Source organism: Watersipora subatra, chromosome 7 (genome assembly GCF_963576615.1).
Source record: "Watersipora subatra chromosome 7, tzWatSuba1.1, whole genome shotgun sequence".
Lineage (NCBI taxonomy): Eukaryota > Metazoa > Bryozoa > Gymnolaemata > Cheilostomatida > Watersiporidae > Watersipora > Watersipora subatra.
In genome coordinates this window covers 18265326-18289089 of record NC_088714.1, presented here as the reverse complement: position 1 = coordinate 18289089, position 23764 = coordinate 18265326, and the positions used below count along the sequence as shown (strand labels likewise).

General features: G+C 33.4%; 1 protein-coding gene across 1 annotated transcript; it reads left to right on the top strand.

Annotated features, from left to right (window-relative positions):
- The first annotated feature begins 506 nt into the window (after positions 1-506).
- On the top strand, positions 507-21598 carry LOC137400221 (uncharacterized). The gene is made up of 7 exons (XM_068086551.1): positions 507-620; positions 6966-7161; positions 14222-14332; positions 15045-15160; positions 17753-17947; positions 19803-20021; positions 21057-21598. The coding sequence occupies exons 1-7, from the start codon at positions 590-592 to the stop codon at positions 21155-21157; spliced, it is 969 nt and encodes a 322-aa protein (XP_067942652.1). The 5' UTR covers positions 507-589; the 3' UTR covers positions 21158-21598.
- Positions 21599-23764: the final 2166 nt, after the last annotated feature.

The window sequence follows — 23764 nt, the reverse complement described above, 5'->3', positions numbered from 1 at the left end:
AGCAATCTACGCATGTAGAAGAAAGCTGTTGACTTTTTCAACAACTCGACTCGTTCAAGACTGAGTTTTATACATTCTTGATGACTGGATAAAGACATGGTTGCATTTGACAAAGAGTGCAGAGGCCCTTATGAAAACCACTTGCTATAGAACGTCTTATTGAATATCGTTTTTACAAATCGACAATTTGCCCAGCTGTCAATACTGCGCTACAGCAACAATGATAGCTTTGTGTGTATAGCATTGTACCTGTGTTGTGATGTAGTCGAGGTAATGATGGATTAATGACGACAGGGTATTGTATTATGAAAGGCCAATGATAGGCTTCTATACGATTTTATATACTTATCCGTTAGGATTGTAATTGACCAATAATATCGCTTTCATATGCAACAAATGCGGAGCATTGCCGATCTTCAATGGGCATTAGGGCAACTTTCATTAGCGCATTCTCACATATGATCTGATATGGTAGTGCATTATCTATGCTTGTGGGTATAGCGGAGCTACTTGTAAATGCATAATTAGTGACACGAACAAGTCACTCACGAGCTAGGGCTAAGAGCTGTCAGACTCACTTCAGTAAATCATGGCTTTTATTCTTCATCTAGGACTTATAGGTAAGTAAAGTTTTGCATGATGATTAGGGAATACAAATAAGTTTTTGTTTCAAACTGACAGCTGAGTAGTAGACTCTCAAATTAATTCTTGTAGCAATGTCATACTAATCCAAGCAAAAGTTTTTCCTGAAAACTTATCGCATTACTAAGGAATTCAAGCTAAAGCTTTAAAGACTGAAGTTGCTAGTTTACTCTGCATCAAACTAATATTCTATAAACTGATTACATATTTATCTTTTATTTATTGTCTCCTTATTTAAACTGTCATATTTAAACTGTACAAGCCCCATCTTCCAGGAAGAGGTGGCGAAACATAGAAACAAAGGCTAACAATCCTATAGACAGATGTCAATAAAGAAAAACAGTCTTCATTTTTATGGCTGTCATACTCGGTCTGCTCGAATACCGAGTATTAATGAATTGCTTGCCTAATTGGGGTATCATACTGTTTCACTCATAGAAGAATCGACAAAAAATACATATATAATTGTATATTATTTGAAAATCATGCAGTTAGGGCCGAGGATATAAACACCTACATGTACAAACAAACTCCAAGTCCCGACTGTGCCATAAAGAAGTGAGAAAAGGCATCCTTATCTGTGTTTACTAGGAAAAATAATAACAGGTTGATTTTTTATGTTTTCTGTAGAATTGTGTTCCCTAATAGGAGCTGTCTAGCAATGATCACTGTAATAAAAATTCTAATTTCATTACTATTAACAGGCTTGAGTTAAATGTGTTTTACAATCATTTAACAAATTTGCTGTAACTTATCAGACTGAAGAGACCTACTGAAAGAAAAGAAATGTACAGATGTAAGAATTATTACTGTTGGTGTTAAAGCTATCCTACAGCGAAAACGAGATCTACACTGTTTTTCTGAACATTTAATAGTGATTCTGGTGACATCAGCATAACACGATCACTTGATAGCTGCTGCAACTACTATATGTGATCATATCTCTTCAAATGATCATTGTTATTATAATATGAAATGGCATAAAAGGGCTTTACAAACTGACAAATATGTTTGTTTAGATGCTAAGCAAAAGTTTATGCTATGAAAACTGTATTTTTAATACATTTTCTTTTAAATTGGGTAATGTGACCAAAGCTATAATAAGTATAAAGGAAATCTGTTGGCATTCTTCTTAAAAAACTTTTCCTTGAAAAGCCACAAAAGAAGCAAGCGTATTAATAACCTTCATACAAGCTGAGAGATAGCAGTAGCTATCTCTCAGCTTGTTTGTATTTAAAATTGAAACAGAAAAGATTACCAAACATATTTTTTATCACTGGCCACTTTAAACGATATCTTCCAACCTTAGTATTTCTAAGTTTTTTGTAATTGAAATAATCTATGTGTATCTGATTTGTTGAAATGAGGGTTCATCATTGAACAGATCAGACGGATAAATATGCAGATACAAATAAACACTCCTATCATACGAAAAAACTAGAGGGCTGAGCGAAACTAGAGACATCCAAACTTATACCCTTTTCAACTCTTGGCCTCAGAACACTCATGAGCTTAGAGATTGTGTGAAGCAGAATGGAACGTCGAATGCTGGAGGCTACAGAATATGTTTTTAATAATTACTATAATTTAGTCGCAAATGAAATGAGAAGACAAGTAAAAATAGAAAATTAGAAAAGTGGATAAATATAAATACTATAGCTACAGGAAGGCATGGAGTTCTCAGCTCTCTTCACCTCGTTTGAGGCTCTTTGTCAGCAAATTGATATTATATAGAGATTAGAACTAGGATATAAAATACACATTTTTCTACCACTTTTAAGTTGAACACTGAACAAATTTGACTAAAATGGTCGAGCTGCCAAAAGGTCAACTGCTACTAATATTAGTCATGTTTGAGTGCACACAGCGCAGCCATGAACTTGTGGTTTATGATGTCTCCAGACTAAACTTAAGGCAAGCGTCAGGTTGGGGCTCTAGTCCCAAAAAGGCTCCTGATGGTGACTTGAACCTTGACATCCAACCTTAATTACACTCCGCAACTGGTCCTGTCTCCAGTGCAGTGTTTGAGGTTCTCGTGCCACTGAACTAACGCATGTCTACCCAAGATTGCAGAGGCATCGTGTGTGTATTGGTGCTCTTAAACAAGCGTGCGATGCCTCTGCAGATGTCTTACTTAATCTTTGACAAATTGCTTCGTAGTCATGGACAGAGGGGAGGACCATAAATTATAATTAATAGCGCTTCTTCTACATTCCTTTTTTAAATCATTCGCTGCCAGAGCCGTGAGATGTCATAATCAAATGTCCCTCCTATAACAAACAAAACAGAGAGACTAACATAAACATGAAAGGCGAACTGATCTGTTCTCAGTACAAGTGATAGACACTGCATAGTTGTGTTTATGGAAGAGCAGCTGATGTATTCGCTGATAGTAACCTGGTCTTTGTTTGTAAGGTGCCTTGGTATTCATTTAACCGTGCTTATAGAGCTATCATTACTACAGTGAAGACCTTAATAAGGATAGGTAAAGAATATTCATTTAACCGTGCTTATAGAGCTATCATTACTACAGTGAAGACCTTAATAAGGATAGGTAAAGAATTTTAAAAGGACGTTGCTAAGTGTTCACATTTCTAGCAATTCTTTCGCATACATTATAGATGGATGTTAAAATATACTAATAGGGGCGGATAGTCTGGGTTAAGCGATTGTACAGTTTAAATAATACGCCTGTATACAGGTCTATGTATACAAGAAGTTACATTTATAAAGCCTAGATACATTGATATATAAACTGCGTACTATATATACTATGTGCCTATATATGTGGGTCTATATATACAAAAAATACTAATTAACAAGGCCTACATATATTGCACTATATACTGTCTACCATACTATGAGGATATTGCATCAAAGATTAACTTACTCAAAACTTTAGTAGATTTTGTCAGAAAGTATTAAAAGTATTTTTCTATCATTTGTGATTGTTTTTGATGTTTGATGTAATCTAATTAAAGATCAAAAGTGACAAAACTTGATCCCGTTGAAATGCTCAGATCAATCAAAAGTGTGATTATGACATATATAGCTGCAAAGAGACCGACAGAATAAAGACGTGTAAGGCTGTAATTTGAATGCAATAGCAGATGTCAACTATAGCAACGGTAACAACTAGTGACGTCATTTTGCACATATTTTCCATTTTGGTATCTCATAACTAAGCCGCGCATGGCGAAGGACTTATACAGAGCTGAAGAGAGCCCAACAACAACAGCCAAAACCTGCATTTAACCGCAAGCATAATCTTACAACGATTTGCAAGCATTTATGGCAAGTAGCACTTGTTTTTGGATAGGTCAATACTAGCAAAGTTATAATTGTAACTTCTCCATGCTCAAATCTTTCAAGAAATTTTTCCGTTTCAAATTTACCAGTTTACGCCAGAGATTCTATGGGCATACACAGCGCTAATTGGTAGTCAATAATCAATTTGTTAAAAAATCAACTGAATGTAAAGTCAGTAAAAGCTGGTTCACACTACATCGCCATATTTCGGGGTTGGTGTCACAATAATTTGGTGATCATAGATGATAACAATGTTCACACTATAAAAAACCCATCTGCGTTTGCATAAGGAAATACTCCGTGATGTAGTGTTCTCATTTATCTTTTTAGTCTAATCTCTTTGTTTTTGCATGGTCAAATCAAATACTAGTCCTGCAGTGACTATCATAAACGGAAATGAATAAATCATGCCATCTGCGGCAGCGAATTACTAACGCCGAAGTGGTTCGCATTCGAAAGGCGGTCGTTGATGCTCGGCGAAATATCGGGAATGTTTGACAGCTGTGAACTTATCTGTCGTGTCCGCATTGCTTTGTCGATGCTATCGAAAAACGCTGACAAACAGCGATATACTGTGAACCAGCCTTTAACAGCAATCAAGTTTTGTTGATCTGAAGGAATAGCTACTTAGGCTGATGTTTAACTTTGCTGTGAGTACTGATGAGGCGGTTGTATGCTCAGCAGCGTTTTATAGGTTTCTGATTGCATCATCACTAAACTCAGGTAGTTGTGTTTGATGAGAATGGTTAAGTATTACTCGTATACTCTTGGCTATTCATGTCAGTTCCAAATATATTTGACATATTTCCAGGAAAATTAAAATGAGAAAAGTGAGTGATATATAATCAGAGCAAATATGATGCCAAAATAAAACTTCACAATTGCTGCAAAAACCCTCAGAGTTCTTGATTGATCAATATACCCAATGAAGCCTTAGCGCAATGCCCTTTAACAAACATCAAAATATCTTTTTAGCCAACCCAGTAACTGGCAGCACTTTAAATAGTGAGGTGAATGTATGTGTTACTAGGTTAACCATTCTATATAGCTATGTAGCTATGTAGCTATGCAGCTATGCAGCTCTACAGCTGGGTGACAATGTAGCTCTGCAGCTGGGTGGCAATGTAGCTATGTAGCTAGGTGGCAATGAAGCTATGTAGCTAAGTAGCCTATTTTATACATCAACTATTTCCTAGTGTTCTGTGTAGCCATAGTTTTAAATAGTTTTTACATAGTAACAAACAATGCAGCCATATTCCAAGGCAAAAAAAAGAGTTTGTATTAGAATGAATGAGAGTGATCTAAGCACAGTAGATGCCCCTATAGTGGTACAGTAGATGCCCCTGTAGCGGTACAGTAGATGCCCCTATGGCGTAAAAAATCTGCTCTGAAAATGAGAGCATCTAGATTATAGGGTTTTTACGATATGCAATCATAAAATATATGCTTATTGCCTAATCTTATTCGACTTATTCTCTGTACTTTGTCTGCACAACTGATGATCCCTTATGGATTGACCCACACTAGACTGACAGGGTACTAGTATACATAATAAAGATAATGATATACATCATTTTCTCTCCGGCCCATGCGCGGAAAGAAAGAAAATAATGATTTTAGACTATGAAATTCTCGTCATTCAAATCATATCTCAGAAATTGCGCTGACTTGATGCTTCACATTATATGGGAGTTTTTACATAATACGGAGCAAAAACTTTGCTTAAACTTTTTACATTATGCAGCACTTACAGAATATGAGGTTTACTTGATATGAGCATATCACGTCTACTGTGTAATCAACTAGTTCCTTTTCTGTTCCCCAGGTAAATGCATAGTCAACATATTGTGTAGATATCTGCTATGACTACATTAAATGACAGCAGAATGACACTTAATGCTGACAGATAGATTGATAAGAGCATTCTTTAGGCGAAGGCCATGAAATTAACATTTTGGTTTACAGAGCATCCTGTGTACCTTTTGTAATAAAACCTCGAAGATATAATTTATGCAAATGCAGACTAGATTATTGATGAATTTTTGATCACTCATGGATAAGTTTAAATGACACCCATTCAAACTGAAAATGAAAAAACTAAAATTTTAATTATTTTTACTAAAGAAGCTTTGTGGTTAAATCTTGTAATCATGAAGTACTATTCTTGGAGCAGCATACTGGTGTTAGAAAACACCGGTTTGTCACCCGACTGACAGTTACACAAATATGGAACAGTACTATTTAGTGCAGTAGCAGCCTAGACAGTCTCTTGTGGCTACTCCATTGTATATACCTTTTAGATTGAGGTTACACAAGATGTTAGTAGATTTTACCGGAAAGTAGAGGGTTTTTCAATCATTTGCGGTTGTTTTTGATGTTTGAGGTGAACTGATTGCCAGAATGCTTCAAGATTAAAATCGACTAAACTTGATGCTGGTAAAACGTTCAGGTATTTTTCTTCTGAACGTTTTTTCTTGTGGCGTCACTAAGGGACATAACTTTTTTACAAAGTGGCATCACTAGGTTATATCATTGTTATAGTTGATATCGGCTATTTCTTTGAAGTTTCAGCATTCCGTGTCTCTATACTGTCAGTCTCTTTGCAGCTATAAACGTCATAATCATTTTTTCAATTGATCGGAGCGTTTTAACCCAGATCAAGATTTATTGATTTTAATCTTAAAACATTCTGGTAGTCAGATAAACTTAAACATTAAAAACAGTCACAAATGATAAAAAATGCCGGTACTTTTGGATAAAATTTACTGAAATTTTGTGGATGTTCATCTCTAACAAGCTGTGATTTGTACTTTTGTGAAGTTGAGACAAATCATAGACAAAACTAAACGCAATGAGAGAGAATTTTCAAACTTTTGTTCCACTAACATACAGTTTAGCTTTAGAACCACCCATGCCACAAATGTGTATAAATTATATAATGCCAATAAAAAAAATACTTGCAAGTTGAAATTGCATTTGGCTGTTAGCTATAGGCAGAACATTTTATTTTGTAGTGTCCATTGTTATAAGCGTAGTTTGCGGATCTTGTCCTGCGGGCTGGCACCCAAATGAGTTGGCGCCAGGCAGTTGCTTCTACTACATTCACACAGAAGCTACATTCAATGATGCCAAAAGAGCCTGTCAAATGGTGAAAGGAGCTCTTGTTCCTCCAACTACACTTACTTCTACTGCAGCTTTGGGTACCTTTATGTAAGTCAAACTTTTTGTTTATGTTTTCTGTGAGTCTTTTTTGTGTAAATATTAGCTTTGAGCAAGTGTTAGGTAGGTTGTTGATATCTTTGCAATTGAGTCAAAAAATTACTTTTTTTGCTTCAGCATTTCAGTTGGGAACTTAAAAATACTTCAAGGGCTTGGAATTTTGGTAATTTGGTATGTAAAGCACACTACATTTGGTATTTTTTTGTTCGGCATAAAATACCATAATATGCCTTCTATATATAAAAGAAGAGCTGCGGTGTGATTAGTATAATTTGATACTAGCCCAACAATAACATGCACTCTGATTAGACAGATGATTATTTGTATAGCTTTTTTATTATTATAAATAGAACATAAAGATAAGTACTGCAATCTCTGCAGCCTTATACAAGTCTAGATCACAACTTCTGTTTTGCACAAAATGCTTGTTAACAAATTTCATTTTGCTTTATCAAAGATGGATTTTAAGCCAAAATCTTAACACTATTCTTGTTTTTTTGCAAAAAATACATCTAAAAATGTTTAATTTATTTTTGGGGTTTCAAATCTGTAGCACATAAAGTGCGTGTGTGAACAGCTAGACAAATTTTAAGCCGATTTGGCCTACAAAGATCACTAGCTACTGCGCTTGCTAAAAACGTGCTGTTGCAGGTAATGTACCAGCAACAAAAAGCCATTTTTAATGATCAAATATTAAACAACTATCACTTTTACTATATGACCAATATTTTAGTGTCTATTTTGACTCTTTTGAACTAATTTTGAAAAATAGAGCTGAGTTCATCATTCTGATTGGCTGTTTTGCAAGGAATTATACAAACTTATGTCAAAAGTAAATGACTCACTCTTGGTGCAAAGAGATGATTGCTTGCATTGTAAAATTATGAAAAAAGTCTTTATTTAGACTGTTTCCTAATAGCCTGTTGAATAACATGCAACATATTGAAACATCATAGTCATTCTATGATTTTAGGTAATCATAATTTTTAATGTCTTTACTTTGCTGCTAATAGTTTTTTTTTCAAACTTGAACATTGTATATACAGCTTCATTAATATAATAACTAAAAATCAACTACTACAAGCTAGCAAACCGCAACAAACCATTAAACATTTAAAAAGGAATACAAGCTGCAATGACAAAGCCAAAGAACTAACTTTATTGAAAAATCTGCACTGCCCACCATCATTATCTATTCTGGTGAAATTATATGCAGATCATGATTGTATTTTTTATCTTTCAAAACAAATTTATAGAAAATAAAATTAATAACCTTTGCTATTCTAATGCAGATTTCATTTTCAAATTATTACCTATTTATTTTGATCACCATCTTATCCAGAGCTCACTACCAAAATCATATGCTCAGCTTATTATACTAGACTGGTATGGTAAAGACTACTGATCTATAATGAAAGTCAACAATCAAGGTCAAGGTCTACTATCATAGATTACCAGTACGACCCCCACTAGAGGTCAACCATCTGTGTTCAAGTCATCTTTTACTAGCACAGCCTTTTACCACGCCCACCACCAAAACCAACTTCTGTTAGTGTACCAAACCCAAACCCTTACAGCTTACTTACAGAGTTTTCATCACATAGTATACAGTCACACCTCAAAAAACAAGCTTAACGTGTTCTGGGGCTCGTATGTCAATTTACTTGCATCTCAAGGCATTATTTCCTATATAAAATAACTAGCTAAAAATTAATCCGTAACCATATTAGGAAAAAACCACCTGAAGAAGATATTAGAAAAGCGTTTTTAATTGTTATACACTGAGTATCTACACTAACAAAATAAGAAAATATCCATAAAATAGTATGATCTGCAATGAAATGTAACATCACTATGAACACTGTTGAATAGAGTTTTACCTTTGAGACAGACTGACAGACAGACAGACGTTGTTGATAATGGCGATCTGAAACAGACAAAGCATAGTTTTTATGCTATCTGTTGAAATTTAACTTAAATGAATTTAGCTTACTAAACATACACTTGAAGCTAAATTTTAATATTTTACAAAACTTACTTTAATTTTGTCATCATGCTTTTTAGTATCTCTTGTTTGCCTCATGTTCAGTATCACTTTTAGCCAACCTGTTAAAGACTTTTTTCCAATTAATTTGAGGAGAAAGATCAAGCGATGCTGTTCTCGAAAGTGGTCTATAGCATATACTTAGCCATATAGTGTAGTGACTATAGAGAGCCGGCTTATATTCTCGTATCGCAAAGATTACTTGTATCTTAAGAAAGAAACTTGCTAGAAAGTCAGCTCGCATCTTGAGTTTTTCGTATGTTGAGCTATGGCTGTACTAAGTTTCTGTGCAGCAATTGTGTAGCGACACCTCGGAGGGCCTGTACCGAAGTGGTATGCTAGGCTAACAAGCAGATCATGATTCCATGATGCTAGTGAAACTAACTTGGAGTATTGGCAGCACATATACTGGGTACTGCCGTAGATTGTTATTTATTATATTATAATAGGCACTATAATAGGCACTATAGCATAGCGATGTTTGCGCACGGTGTACTAATTTCTGACTATGAAGCAACAGGAAAGCAAAATTTATGCACACGCACAAGTGCGACGCCGTCGGTCATTTAGATAGTTTCCATGACACAAAGATGGCGCATCGCACGGGTGTTTTGCTTCCAAACAGCGAAACGGAATCATAAGAGAATGAGAGTGACACGGCTTCTTCCGTGATGGCATTGCTGCGACACATAGAGGGTGTGTCAAAACGCTATCTCTGTATGGAAACCTAGAAATACAATTATAACTGTCTACAATAACAGCATAGCGTAACACATATAAATAATTACCACAACCCTAGCCATACCCCAGATTCAAATTATATATACTAGAAATACTGCCTAGACATAAACAACCAAATACATTCTAGCGATGTACGTCTATTGATAAGTTTTTTCTAATACATTGGTTGAACTGATTTAGTCGTACAGAGTAATGATATGTAAAAGTAATTTAACCTGTTGTTACTATAACTAGCCTATCTGTGGGATAGATTTTATTAAACTCGTACCCATATTTCCAACCTGATCAGTGCTTCTCTTAATATCTGAGCCTCATTAATATCTACTTACTGACAACTTAACAATAAAGTGTGGGTATCATGTGGTCTAAAACTAAGTATTTAGAGTAGCTTAATCATATGACAGATTTTTTAAAAGTTTATTTTAAAAATGGGACTTTTGGTTTTTATACCTAATAATAGCAAAGATTTTATGTAAACATTCTTGGATTGGATGTCATGAACAAACTACTGCTCGTAGTGAAAACAACCCAAAGGAACCAACATCGCTTTGTATTGTTCCTGTCTTAAATCAATAAATAGATTTGCTTAGCTTCTTTTTGAACATTTACTGGTAAGACTAGTTGACTAAAAATGTATATTTCTAGATCGCCATATTGAGTTAAATATTTAGTAAATAAGAAATTAACATTGTAAGTTTGATATAGTTAGAACAGACTGGCAAAGTGGGCTAGGTATGGACTGGGGCTAATGAGCGATTGTAGACAAAGTCATAATCCAAGCTATTCACTTGCAGTCTCACCAGAGGTTTGTAACTCAATTCTTATATCAAAGACGCAGTTAGAAGTTGAGCACTTGAATTTGTATAAGCCTACAATCTCTCTAGCAGACTTTAAAATAATTTAATAAAATTTCATCGATTGATGAGATTGCAGACGAGACTAATCCAATGAAAGTAGAACATCTCTAAAACCGCAAACGAGCTGACGTCTGCACAATAATATGATAATTCCTATATTGAGTTTCAAGTGCCGATCGTTCTAACAAGTACATTGATATTTTACACCTAATTCATAGCTACCGTGCAAATTTCTTTTAAACACGATTTTTCTATTGGCTCTATTATACGGCTGCCAGAGAAGAAGCTTGTCATCGCTGACCACTAATTGAAGTTGATTTGATATTACTAACCACAATACAACACTAAGGCTTGCAAGCGTACTCCAATAGCCTGTTGAGGATTGTTCATCAGTAATGAAAGGGATAAACAAATATCATTTCAACTCCCTTGTAAATTCCTTGAGGTTTGGCAATTGTCAAAATCAATGCCATTTCTCATTTGAGTGCATTTCCTACAATAAGTTGACACCTGCGAGTTTCAATGTCAGGCTCATTATGTCTGCATAGATGCAATGTTTGTTTTTCTTTTTTCTAACAAAGGCTATTACTAAGGTGGGATGGTGATAGCTCGTAGATCCTGATTAATTAATGATAAACTTTAATAGATTTTATTACAAAATTAACCGTATTTTTCTATCATTTGCAATTGTTTTTGATGTTTGAGGTGATCTGATTGTCAGGATGTTTCAAGGTTAAAATCGGAAAAAATTAATCGGGATTAAAATGCTCAGAATGAAAATACATGTGGAATGACGTTACTAGTTGTTCTCATTGCTATCGTTGATATCAGCTATAGTTCAGTTGATATCAGTTACTATCACGTTCCAATTGCAGCATTACGCGTCTCCATTCTATTAGTCTCTTTGCAACTATAGACATCATAATCACACTTTTGATTGATCTGATCATTTTAATCGTGATCAAGTTTTATTGACTTTAATCTTGAAGTACCTTAGCAATAAGGTCAACTCAAACATAAAAAAAAATCACAAATGATAGAAAAATACCAGTAATGTTTGATAAGATCTACTAAAATTTTGTTCAAGTTTATCTTTACCAAGGTTTGATTTGGTCTGAGCTGTATTTTACGAGCTAATACTGCTATCGGCAAATCTGGCCATTTGGACTAAAATAGCATAACAACATAAGTACAGTAGGCCGTCCTATGATGTACATATCCTATGAACTCTATAGTTAACGTAAAGAATATGTGTAAAGTTTTGCTTTTCATTACGTAAAAACCTCATATAAAGTAAAATGTCATGTTGGTACAAGTTCTCAAATTTGATTTGACTAACAAAAATCTCACAGTTAGCCTAAAAAGTATGATTTTATCTTTTGCTGCTATTGGGTGTGAACATAGTGTATAAGAGAATCTCTATTATATATGCTAGTACCTTTGCAGTCTGGTGTGCCATGATAGATCATCAGGTAAGCCAATAAACAAAAGACAATGTGTAGTTGCATAGTTATTCCGAAATACCGAAATACTTAAGGGGGCTCAATTGGTGCAGCTGCAAGAGTGTCGATCAACCAATTTTATTTTTACAGATTGAAGTCTTGTTAAAATAAATATTTTATTATAACCTTTAATCCTAGCTTCTAAAAACATACAGGTAAATACCTCTTTTGCAACAGTAAACATATATTTTTGTTTTTCTTTATTTTAGACAGTTATTTTAAATATTATATTTTTTCCTACCAGAGACCTTGCTGGCTGTTGAGAGAAAAAGTGGTAAACCGATTTGAATGAACATTGACGAGGCTCCCTTAACGAAAGATTACTGTAACCATGACTCCTAAATCAAGTAAAAGTGACTAGAAAAAAGAAAAAAGCTGCCGATACAAACCAATGATACCGCAGTTACTGCACAATCAAGAACTTAAAAAGTTCTGTTTAGTTTTTTCCTTTTTGAAGAAGCAAAGGAGTGAATTCGGAAACTTTTGGAATGGATTAAGAAATATATGTACATGAATTTTACTGTTCGAACAACGAAAAAACTTTATAAGGTGTAAATTTTCGGAATGAATTATTTACATTGTAGGAGTGTCTACTCTAAACAAAATATTACCATAAAATTACAATAATATTTGAAAAAGAAATATAAAAAAGTTTAAACTTTTCTATGTACATGAGTGGTAATGTCTATTTTAAGCATATTTATGTTATATATGTTATATAGTTATATATTCTGTCAACGCTTGTCAAACAATGATTAAACATAATCAGGCTTTGGGCAACTCAAAGAATTGTGCTCAGATAATAAAACATTAGTGTGCATTAACAATTTGTCAAATGATATCGAAAAAATAAACCAAAGGATAGCTAGATATAGCGAGCCAGTAAAGAAAAGGAAACTATTTGCAAGAATGGTAGAAACACACTACTTAGAAAATGAACTGAATAGAAAGTTGAACAGAAAGCCAATTACGGTGAAACCTCAGTTTAAGCACAACCTTTATTTGAACGTCTCTTCTAAGAGAATGCCACTAATAAGGAAAGGTTTGAAAAATATAACGCCACCCTCTATTTGAACATCACCTCTAATAGAATACCACTATAGGGAAAGGTTTAAAAATACAGAGTCATGATGCTCAAATAAAGGTTTTACGGTATATAGTTGGTGTAAATAAAAGGAATGCCCCAACATGCATCAGCTGGCAGGCCCATCTAATTTAATAGTGAGTAGGCCCATCTGAGCTACTAATTATTAAATTAAGAATGACAAGACAATGATATAGTAGTACAGCAACTAAAATATTAGAAGTTGGAAATAAGTATAGTTTTATATTTTTGTAATACTCGCTAAATGGCCAAAACTGTATTTTGAATTATGAGAGCAAACAAGTAGTGACCTGCACCTGTAAAGAAAATCGCCTTTTGAATCAAAGGACTATTGTATCTACCTTTTTTTGTTACATGATAAATGACAATTTTAGTTCTTCTCAGATAGTTTGCTCTGGCAGAAGGGAAACAAATGGGGCACGTTTAAAGATAGCAGAATTTTTTGCTCCGAGAACTTTGGCTACAGGCTTTCATCGAGTGGCATAAAAAGGCTTTCTGTCGTAAAGATGGTTCATGGAGCAGAACAGCAGATGAACTAGCATGGTGTCAACGTTAGTAAACATTCAGACGTTGCTGAAAACAAAATTTAAATATTTGCTAATAATCGTACTATCTCATACTATTGCTTCTGACAATCTACCACCACTATTTCAAAAGCATTTATTTTGGAAAGCTGTGATATAAACACAAAAAAGACTGAATTTTTAAAAATGCTCAAAACATCTTTCAAATTTTACACAAGGCTTCTTATCAACGCAGGCTTTTGGTTATGGTTGTTATATAATGAAAATTGGTGTTGCAGACAAACATCTGACATAGTAAACAAGAAACAAGTCTGGGTGGATATGATGAAGAATGCGAATGATCAATGGACAACTGCCAATGGTACCGAGGAGATACCTGGAGACTATTGGTAAGATTGTACAAATAACAACAGTTTATAGCCTCTTCTCAGGTTTGTCTAATTCAACTTATCGACAAACGTAAACCTGAATTTTACCGGTTTTATCACAGCTTGAGCCATTGTTATTTTCTGTCATAGACCTAGTAGCTCAGCTAGGCTGGAATGAACAAGACCTGAGGATGTTAGCCAATGCTAACTAGGCTATCTGCTGCACTAACAATTTAATAATATTGAAATGTTATGAAATATAAATTGTTTGCTTATATACCACAACTCTTGAAGCAAACTACTTAAAAGTTATATAATAGTTTTAAAGATTGCACAATCTAGGAACTACATTCTCATGATACGTAGTTTGAAAGTTAGAATGGCAAATGTTGTTATATGTTGAATACTTGCTGGGTCAGAGCAATGTTCCATACACCACTTAATTTCCAATGGATGGCTTTTAAGATTTGGCATCGTGAGCAAGGCACATTTAATTACTATAAATACATATATAAATACAGACCGGCTGTTTATAATAGCCTGTAGCAAGGCTTGGTATATTGCCTAAGCAGACTACAGTTCGATTCTTCTATTTACCCTGTTTGATTACAGCTGATTGTATGCCTACATGTAATGCAATAAGCTACAGCAAATACAGAAACTTGCTTTGCTTGCATGGTTAGTTTAAATGGCCTGCTCTCAATATGTCTTGAACAAATTCTTCAAATTTTAGGTATGTTGGATACCCCGAAGGTGATGGAAATTGCGGAGTATTTCTCTACAGCAAACTGCAAGTCAAAAACAAAGAATGCTCATTGAAAGCCTCTGTTGTTTGCGAAGGATTTGAAGGTCCGTAAAATTTTTCGACTCCAACACAACAGTGTCCACTTCTTTTTTAGCCTTTTTAGACTTTCTATTTTAATTTAACAAAACTTTTTTATTGCATGAAATCTTTAAACACTAATAATATATTTGATCTTCGATGTTATTTTCAACAAACAACCAGTTAGAGAAATGAGTAGTATGATTGAGATCTCCATTTTGCCAGACATGTAGTAGCAGTTCAAGTAATAGGTTTTCTCTAAGGGCTTGCTATTGATTACCAGTTAATTGCACTAAATGGCTATAGATGACTCTCAAAGACGAGCAACGAGTGCTAAATGGGACGACAACAGAAAAATAACGACGAAGCTTCCTTTTGTTTTCTCTTGAATGTTCGATCAGCCCTCTTGAGACTTTATGTTGCTTATTAGGCTGAAAAGAAGAGTCGGATAATATGATCAATATCACTAGAAGAGCCATATGCCATATTTATTGACTGACAATATTCTAAAGAATCTTTATCCTTGCTTGAATCGCCGTGTAAATGAGTTGATTCCCTAAGGTTAACTTTTTATAAATACTGTTTAAAATGCTTCGTATGTTTTCAGGCCACGCCACGTATTCATATAGGCACAATTTTCTAATTAATTAGTTTTGATACACTCTACTTGCTGGAAATAAAAGTGAAAAGTTGCAAAGCCTCACGGAAACTGCAAGATGCATCTAACAAACTTGAATGCTCAAATGCTTCTGAGTTTGCATTCCCAACTGACAAATTCAGATAAATGCCATAGTATAACCAGCTAACTTTCGATGGGTTTCACTTGTTCTGAACAAAAAATATGGTTTAATTTAAAAACCGCAGCAATTATATGTTTATATAAAACGTGCAGGTTCTGCCCCATTAAATGCTTTGGATATGTAAATGGGAAGTAATAGCCCAGAATAATTTTATATCAAATAGGAAAATTTCTATTTAGAACTGAGTGTATACAGCCCTCTAGTTCAACAATAACCTTGCAAAATACCTTTTACATAAAAGCTATATGTACAAGAGAAGGTAACTTCATCTATTGACTACCTTTGCCTCCTTGTGAATAAAAGTTTTGATTCAAGATGTACTAAAGGTTGCTATAGTTAGATTTTTTTTCTTTTTATGTTGTTCTCTTGCAAAAAATATGTTTGTATTAAAACAAATAGTTTAAGTTAGTTTTAATGTGTAATAACGATCAAATGATTAATTTACCAGCTTTTAGATCTGCTTCTTTGCAATATTTGCAATAATGAGAGTTGTCTGTCCATCTGAAGCCATACTTGGATGCTGGTTTCACTTGGGTTCAGAATTCAAGCTCATGACATTGATCTAGGTAGACTGACACTCTACCACCTGCCCCCATTCATCACATTGCTATATTTAGGGATAACTGCGCAGCTAGTTAATACACCTGACAATCTCTTACGCACACTGCACTTCCATGGTGCTAGTAACTAATAACTTGCTCATTCACTTTAAGTATTAGTGCTCAAAGCTGACACCTTTAACCTTTAAATAACTTACTAGTACGCTATACAAAAGAAATTTGAAAATCAAGGTTGATCATGACTTTGATATCTTTTCAAATGCTTCATTGATGATATCATAGGCTTTACATAAAGGTAGACAGAGCTATGCTCAATTTTCTGGTTAGTAAGGCATGTTTAGTGCAACATGCTGTTTATTACTTCTGAGCGACTTCCTTTTGTATAATTCTTGCATAATGTCACACAAACTTATCAAAAGTTTGGGACAGCTGCTTTCTACCATTTTTCTAAGAATATTATCTTAAGCAAAAAGCACATGCAGTAAGCGTTAAGATTCTTACTGAAGTTTTTAAACCAGATAGAAAATAGCAAATAAACTTCACCAAGCTACAGATAACATGAATAAAACTTCTCTATATATATATACATATATATATATACATATACATATATATATATACATATATATATATATATATATATATATATATGTATATATATATATATATATATGTATATATATATATATATATATACAATGTATATATATATATATATATATAAACATAAGTGCATGTCTGACCAGTTACAGTAGTAGTTTTACTAACAAAACACGGTTCACAGAGGATTTGGTCTCGGAACCCTAGTTTGGGAGGCATTGAGCTTACCCATTAGACTAAACCTTCAACTGAGCATAGTGATCAATAATAATGAAGATATTCATGATATCGATTAAAGTACACCGATAAAATACATTAAATACGATGAAAATAATACTGATGTTGTTTCATGCGTAACGATTACCATCTGGACTCACGACTCACGACCTCATTAGGTGAATTCCCGGCTTTGCACGGGTAATAAAAACAGCTTACAAACTGTTGTAGGTAGCATTCATCTAGTTAGTTCATAAAAACTATCGGCTCTATTTGGACTGCTGTGATAAATTTTACCATATTTTAACATGTTTCTTATATCTGTGAATCTCATGGTTGAAAGAAAGCATAAGAAAGATGCTTTACAGCTTACTCTTGGTGTTGCCTAACTAAAAAATAACTCTTTTCTTCAGCAAATGGTGATTATCTAATACATTGACAGACTCTGTGCAAGCTGTGACAAACACCTGCCCAAGTCTGCCGTTGACAGAAGCTCAAGGAGATGTTGTTCCTGGTACATATGGTTATTTAGAGTGCGAGCTTGGCTACAGGCTTTCATCGAGTGGCCATAAAAAGGCTTTCTGTCGTAAAGATGGTTCATGGAGCAGAACAGCAGATGAACTAGCCTGGTGTCAACGTTAGTAAACATTCTGATGTTGCTGAAAATAAAATTTAAGTATTTACTAATGAACTTACGAATACACAGAATACATACATAATTACATATATGTAGAACAGTTTACTTCTTATGGTTATGCAAGACTGTAGTAGTGATAGCAATGTTGCTTTGAACCATTGAACCCTAATGGCTGGTGTTCCGGCATTGCATAGGGTTTGTCAAAAACCTTAATAATGACCGGAATAACGGCATTCACATAGCTCTGTTTACAAATGCTGTTTATGAGTAAAGACGTAAACCAATCCATTTAATTCATGCACAGGGCAACAGACCAAAAATGTCACTTCAATTTTTAACCATTTTCAAATGTCTTTATCTACTTCCTCTGTTGTAATAACAATTTTTATTGGAATGGTAATGTGAAAAAATTGATATGACTCATTTGTTGGTAGGTCATGGATGACTGTGATGCAAAGGAAAAACTACCTATATGATACTGACTATAATTTTTCAGGTTATTCTGAGTCATAAAACTAAAATGAACGCGTACTCAATAAAAATGATGCTATTGTAAAGATTTTTGCAAGCTTTTAAAATCATATGAATTTTTATGCTTTCAACCTGAATAACTGTGAAACAATTTTTTTTATTTGGTGACATTTGCTGTGTGCTGCCAGACTTTTTTCCTAGTGTTTTACTAAATAACATTGTATAAAGAGCACATTTAAATATATTTAATTCAATTAGTTAAAAAACTTCGGATATTTGGACAACTTGCTCAGCGTTATTGACTCATATTGGCAAGGACGGCCAGGGTTTAAAGGGTTAAATGATCAGTTGTCCTCTCTGGTAAAACTGACTATTCCAAAGAAGACAACTCCTCTACACAAGATGCCTCATTTTTACAGTTTGAAACTGATTCACAACGATGCACGGATAAAGCATGGCAAGGTTAAAGAAGCTATTTAGAAATAGTTCCTAGGTAACCTCTCCACATGTTTGTTAAACAGCAAAACATTAGTGGGTTGGGTGAATGTTGGTGGTCATTAGTTGTCTTTGCAGAGTGCTAAGGAAACTACTACTGGAGTATTGACATTACATACTCTAGTTACTGCCTCTAGTTACTGCCTTAGATTGCTATTTATTATATTCCCTTATTCTTTGAATATTCTTGCCATAATTATGTGCGTTGCTAAAGATATGATGCCATTCAAACACACCTTATGGAGAAAAGTAAACTTATATCCATAAGAATACAACACTAATTAATACTATTATTATTAATATTACTATTGTTATTATTATTACTATTGTTACTATTATTATTATTACTATTGTTATTATTATCACTATTATTATTATTACTATTGTTATTATTATCACTATTATTATTATTACTATTGTTGCTATTATTGTTATTATTATTATTATTACTATTGTTGTAAAAGTTTTTCTTCACAGTCGTGTGGTGGTAGGTGATTGGTTGTAGTCCATGTTGAGTCCGGGTCTTAATAAAAGGCCAAAGGATCCAACATCTTCCTCAACTCCACTAAGAGAGGACCTTCCTCAAAATGTGAGCTGTTCCTAAGATGGCCGTCTTCTGTAAAGTCTCAAAAGACATGTTCATTACTATTGTTATTATTATTACTATTATTACTACTATTGTTATTATTATTACTATTGTTATTATTATTACTATTATTATTACTATTGTTATTATTATTATTACTATTGTTATTATTATTACTATTGTTATTATTATTACTATTTTTATTATTATTATCACTATTATTACCATTATAATTACTGTTATTATTATTAGCATATCTATTTAATCTTCACTTTTTTAATCTAATTTGTATCATTGTTTTAGCAAAGAAATGTGAGCCCATTCATGTTGGGGAAAAAGTACTGGAAACATCAGATGAAAGCAATGATGTTGGATCGCGTCGAAATTTTACCTGTCAACAAGGCGACAAGTTTCGAACACAAACTGCATCTGAGTATATAAGTGTTTTGTGTAACGACGAAGGCTTATGGATCGACACAAAAGAAAACTTTCTCACTTCTATAGAAGACTGTGTACCTCAAGGTATATAGTGTAAATGCGATAGTGTACGGCTATACTAAACTTAAAAAGATATGTTTAGAGTTGATACAGAGTTACAAATAAACTTATACAAAACTTTAGTAGATTGTATAGAAAAGTATCAGCATTTTCTATCATTTGCGATTACTTTTGATGTTTGAGCTGATCTGATGGCCAAGATTTTTCAAGGCTAAAATCGATAAAACTTGATTGGTATTAAAACACAAAGATCAAGCGAAAGAACAATTATAATATAGAGACACGTAATAGAAACATAGAAACATGTAATGCTGCAATTTCAATGCAATATCTAATATCAACTAATAGCAACGATTACTAGTGACATCATTTAGCACATACTTTTCTTCTGAAAATTTTCACAGTTATTAAGCTTTGTCAATTTTAATCTTGAAACATTCTGGCAGTCAGAGCACCTCAAACATCAACAACAATCGCAAGTAACAGAAAAATACCGATATTTTCTGATAAAATTCAATAAAATTTGGTGTAAGTTCATCTTTAATGCATAAACCATTTGTCAATGATGCACTAAAAAGATCAACTTAACAAAAAATTGTTCCATTTATCTTTTGGCATCATATCATGATGAATAATTGGAATTTAAAGGCTCATACACTAGAACCCATGGTGATGTGGCATTGTACTACATCTCATCTGTAGTTTACTCACTGAATCGCTACGATTGGCCAAGAGAAACATGGTTGTTATAAACATTATGTATCAGACTCTTCTATCTTTGAAATCTTCAAAACTTTCTGCTTCATGTCCACTATAAAGTTAATGGCCGCTTTTGCCACTCAAAAACTTTCATTTAAATTAAATTTGTACTCTTTTGACTAGTATATTTGCTGGTCACTTGTGTGAGTCAGTATTGGAAGAGCTGAAATGGTTCAGTTTTTTGTTTTGTTAAATTTTGGTTATGTTTTTTCCTTTTGAGTAAGGAGACAATATTTATAATTGAAACTATTTTAATATTACCGCTGCCAGCGATGTTTCTATTATTGTTTTTAATTGCAGCTGATGATGAAGTATTTGATGGCAGCGGAGTTGAAGCCTTAGCCAGCCATATGAGTGCCTATCTATTATTTACCATTATACTCCTAGCAGCGCCTTTATGAATCTAAAAAGAAACAAACACTTTACATTCCCTACAAAATTATTGCATAGCTTTATGTTTGTTGTTACCAATAGTTAAAGAAAGAAGTTTCTTGAAGACTTAAAGTTTAAAGCCTATTCTTGCTGCATTTGACTTGACAATCCGCAAAACAAGTCATACTCTACAATGACAGACAATATCAAAGTATGAACATATATTAACTTCCAAGTTTTAAAAAGCAGCATATAATGCAGTTTAATAGATTGATTACACTGTCTCTGAGTTAGATGCTGGTAAAATAATTTATACTCATTAACCAATTCACGCTTCTCACTGACTACTAGTATATGTAATTGTACAACTTAAACTGCTTTTATAAATATATTCCTGTTGTTATGATGTTTGTGAATGTTGTGACAAACTCTATTCAGAGGGAAAATAAAGAACATATTTTTTAATACTATTTCTTGTGTTTATATGACGTAGTGCTGTTTTTTCAACAATTTATAATACTGATAATTCATGTGCAACTGAGTCAATTGACTTCATCAAAAGTAGTACAGGTAGTCGTCGACTTATGACCTACGCGGCATAGGTCCACCCGACTTTACGACTACGTCCATGGGAAGGTCAGGCAGCTCACTGTGAGACGTAGCAAAAGCTATTCTTCGTTACTCTCTTTTTCGTCATTTTTTTGTTGGAGCGAATTTTTTCTGCCACAAAATATCAAAAATAATTTTTCTCAAAATTAAAACTTGGCGCTTTGTGCACTGATTATATACGTTATTAAGAAATATGCGTCTCTTGCCAAGACGAGTTCAGCGTTATCCGTTATGATAGAAACGGATTTGCAAACAAATAAATGATACAATCTTAGTTAAAAGTTTGAAGTTTACTAAAATTCATACTAAAACTTCCTTCAAGTATGTGTTTAATAAGCTAAATTCATTTAGGTTAGATCAGAATCGACAAAATATCCAGAATCGACTTACGTCCCAATCGACTTACGACCGGCCGGCACCAAATGCAGTTGTAAGTCTACGATTGCCTGTAATTAGTTACACTTCATGAACAGAGTAGCTTTAGCATATGAAAGCAGCAGTGAAAGCACACTTACATAGAAACATACAAAGTAGGACAGTAGGAAGGAATCACTCTTTTTATTGAGTTAGTCTGAACAGGTACTCTAGAGTTATTGGTACTAGGTAACACTCTGTCTTTAGAAATACTAAGCTTTAACTACTAGTCTTATGAGATGACAGAAAACATGAAGATATTGTGAAAGATAAGAAATGTTTACAATCAATAGTTGTTCTCAATTCTACAAAAATCCCGCTTAGAGGCGTTGACCAGAATAGGTATGACAAAGAACTTTAGTTTGGCAAAACATTGTTTCAAAAAAAGTAAACAGTACCTTGTATGGGAAAAAATGAAGCAAAGGAAAGAATATATGCACTGTTGACAATGGTTTGACTTGAATGCTATTTGAGTTGAAGAACCGTGGTGCTAGTACTATGAGAAAGCTGTGATTATGTAGACACATCCTTCAACTCTTATAACTGTCTAGGTTTAGCACGAATCTAGACTAAGTCTTTTATAAATATATACATATATATGTTACATATATATGTATATATGTAACATATATTTGTATATATGTTACTTATATACATACATATGTTAAATGTATATGTATATACATATATATGTTACATATATATATACATATATCTGTAACATATATATGTAACATATATATGTATATATGTAACATATATACATATATATGTAACATATATACATATAATATTATATGTTACATATATACATATATATGTTACATATATATGTATATATGTTACATATATACATATATATGTAACATATATATGTTACATATATACATATATTATACGTATATATGTATATACATATATATACGTATATACATATGTATGTATATTTATTTGTATATACATATATATTCATGTATAAACATATATATGTATATGTATATATATATATATAAAATAAACAAAAAATCTGGTGTTTGTAAGTGTAAAAATTTCCAGCATTACATTATCAACTGTACATGAATGGCTGTAACAGCCAAAAAATAACATTAAACTAAATTGCATCTAAAGATTTTCTGGAACTAGAGGTGTATAACATTACCTTGGCATGCCACATATTAAACATTCAACAAAGTGAACATTATAAGGCGCAAACGTCCACTCTCTGTTTTCAAGCATAAAGATTACAATAAGTTTAAGAATTCCTTTTAGAATACACTCCAAGTCCCCCTTCTAAGTGCAGCTAGAATGAATTCACAGATGACATTGGCCAGTCATTAACAGTATCATTGCTTGTATAAGTAAGCCTGTTAACCGGTTTATTGAGAGTTATGACAACCCTTGTCAGTCTACTGGCCTTTAGAGTACGATACCTGAACAATTGTCTTATTCTACTACCTTTAGACATACTCGTACTCTCTTTGTTATTATTCCACTTTCCTTTCAAACTTAGACCATTCAACCTAACTTAGAGACCATGGTATAAGCTATAAATAGAATCATTTAACAAGATCTGAAACATAACTGAAGATATCATAGAGCTAACAGGCAATAAC

Bases quoted from the DNA above. Each gene is read 5' to 3' on its own strand.
- LOC137400221 (XM_068086551.1), top strand. From the start codon at position 590: ATGGCTTTTATTCTTCATCTAGGACTTATAG. The intron at 15,161-17,752 runs GTCCGTAAAATT...ATACATTGACAG, and splicing joins TGTTTGCGAAGGATTTGAAG to ACTCTGTGCAAGCTGTGACA. The intron at 17,948-19,802 runs GTTAGTAAACAT...TCATTGTTTTAG, and splicing joins TGAACTAGCCTGGTGTCAAC to CAAAGAAATGTGAGCCCATT.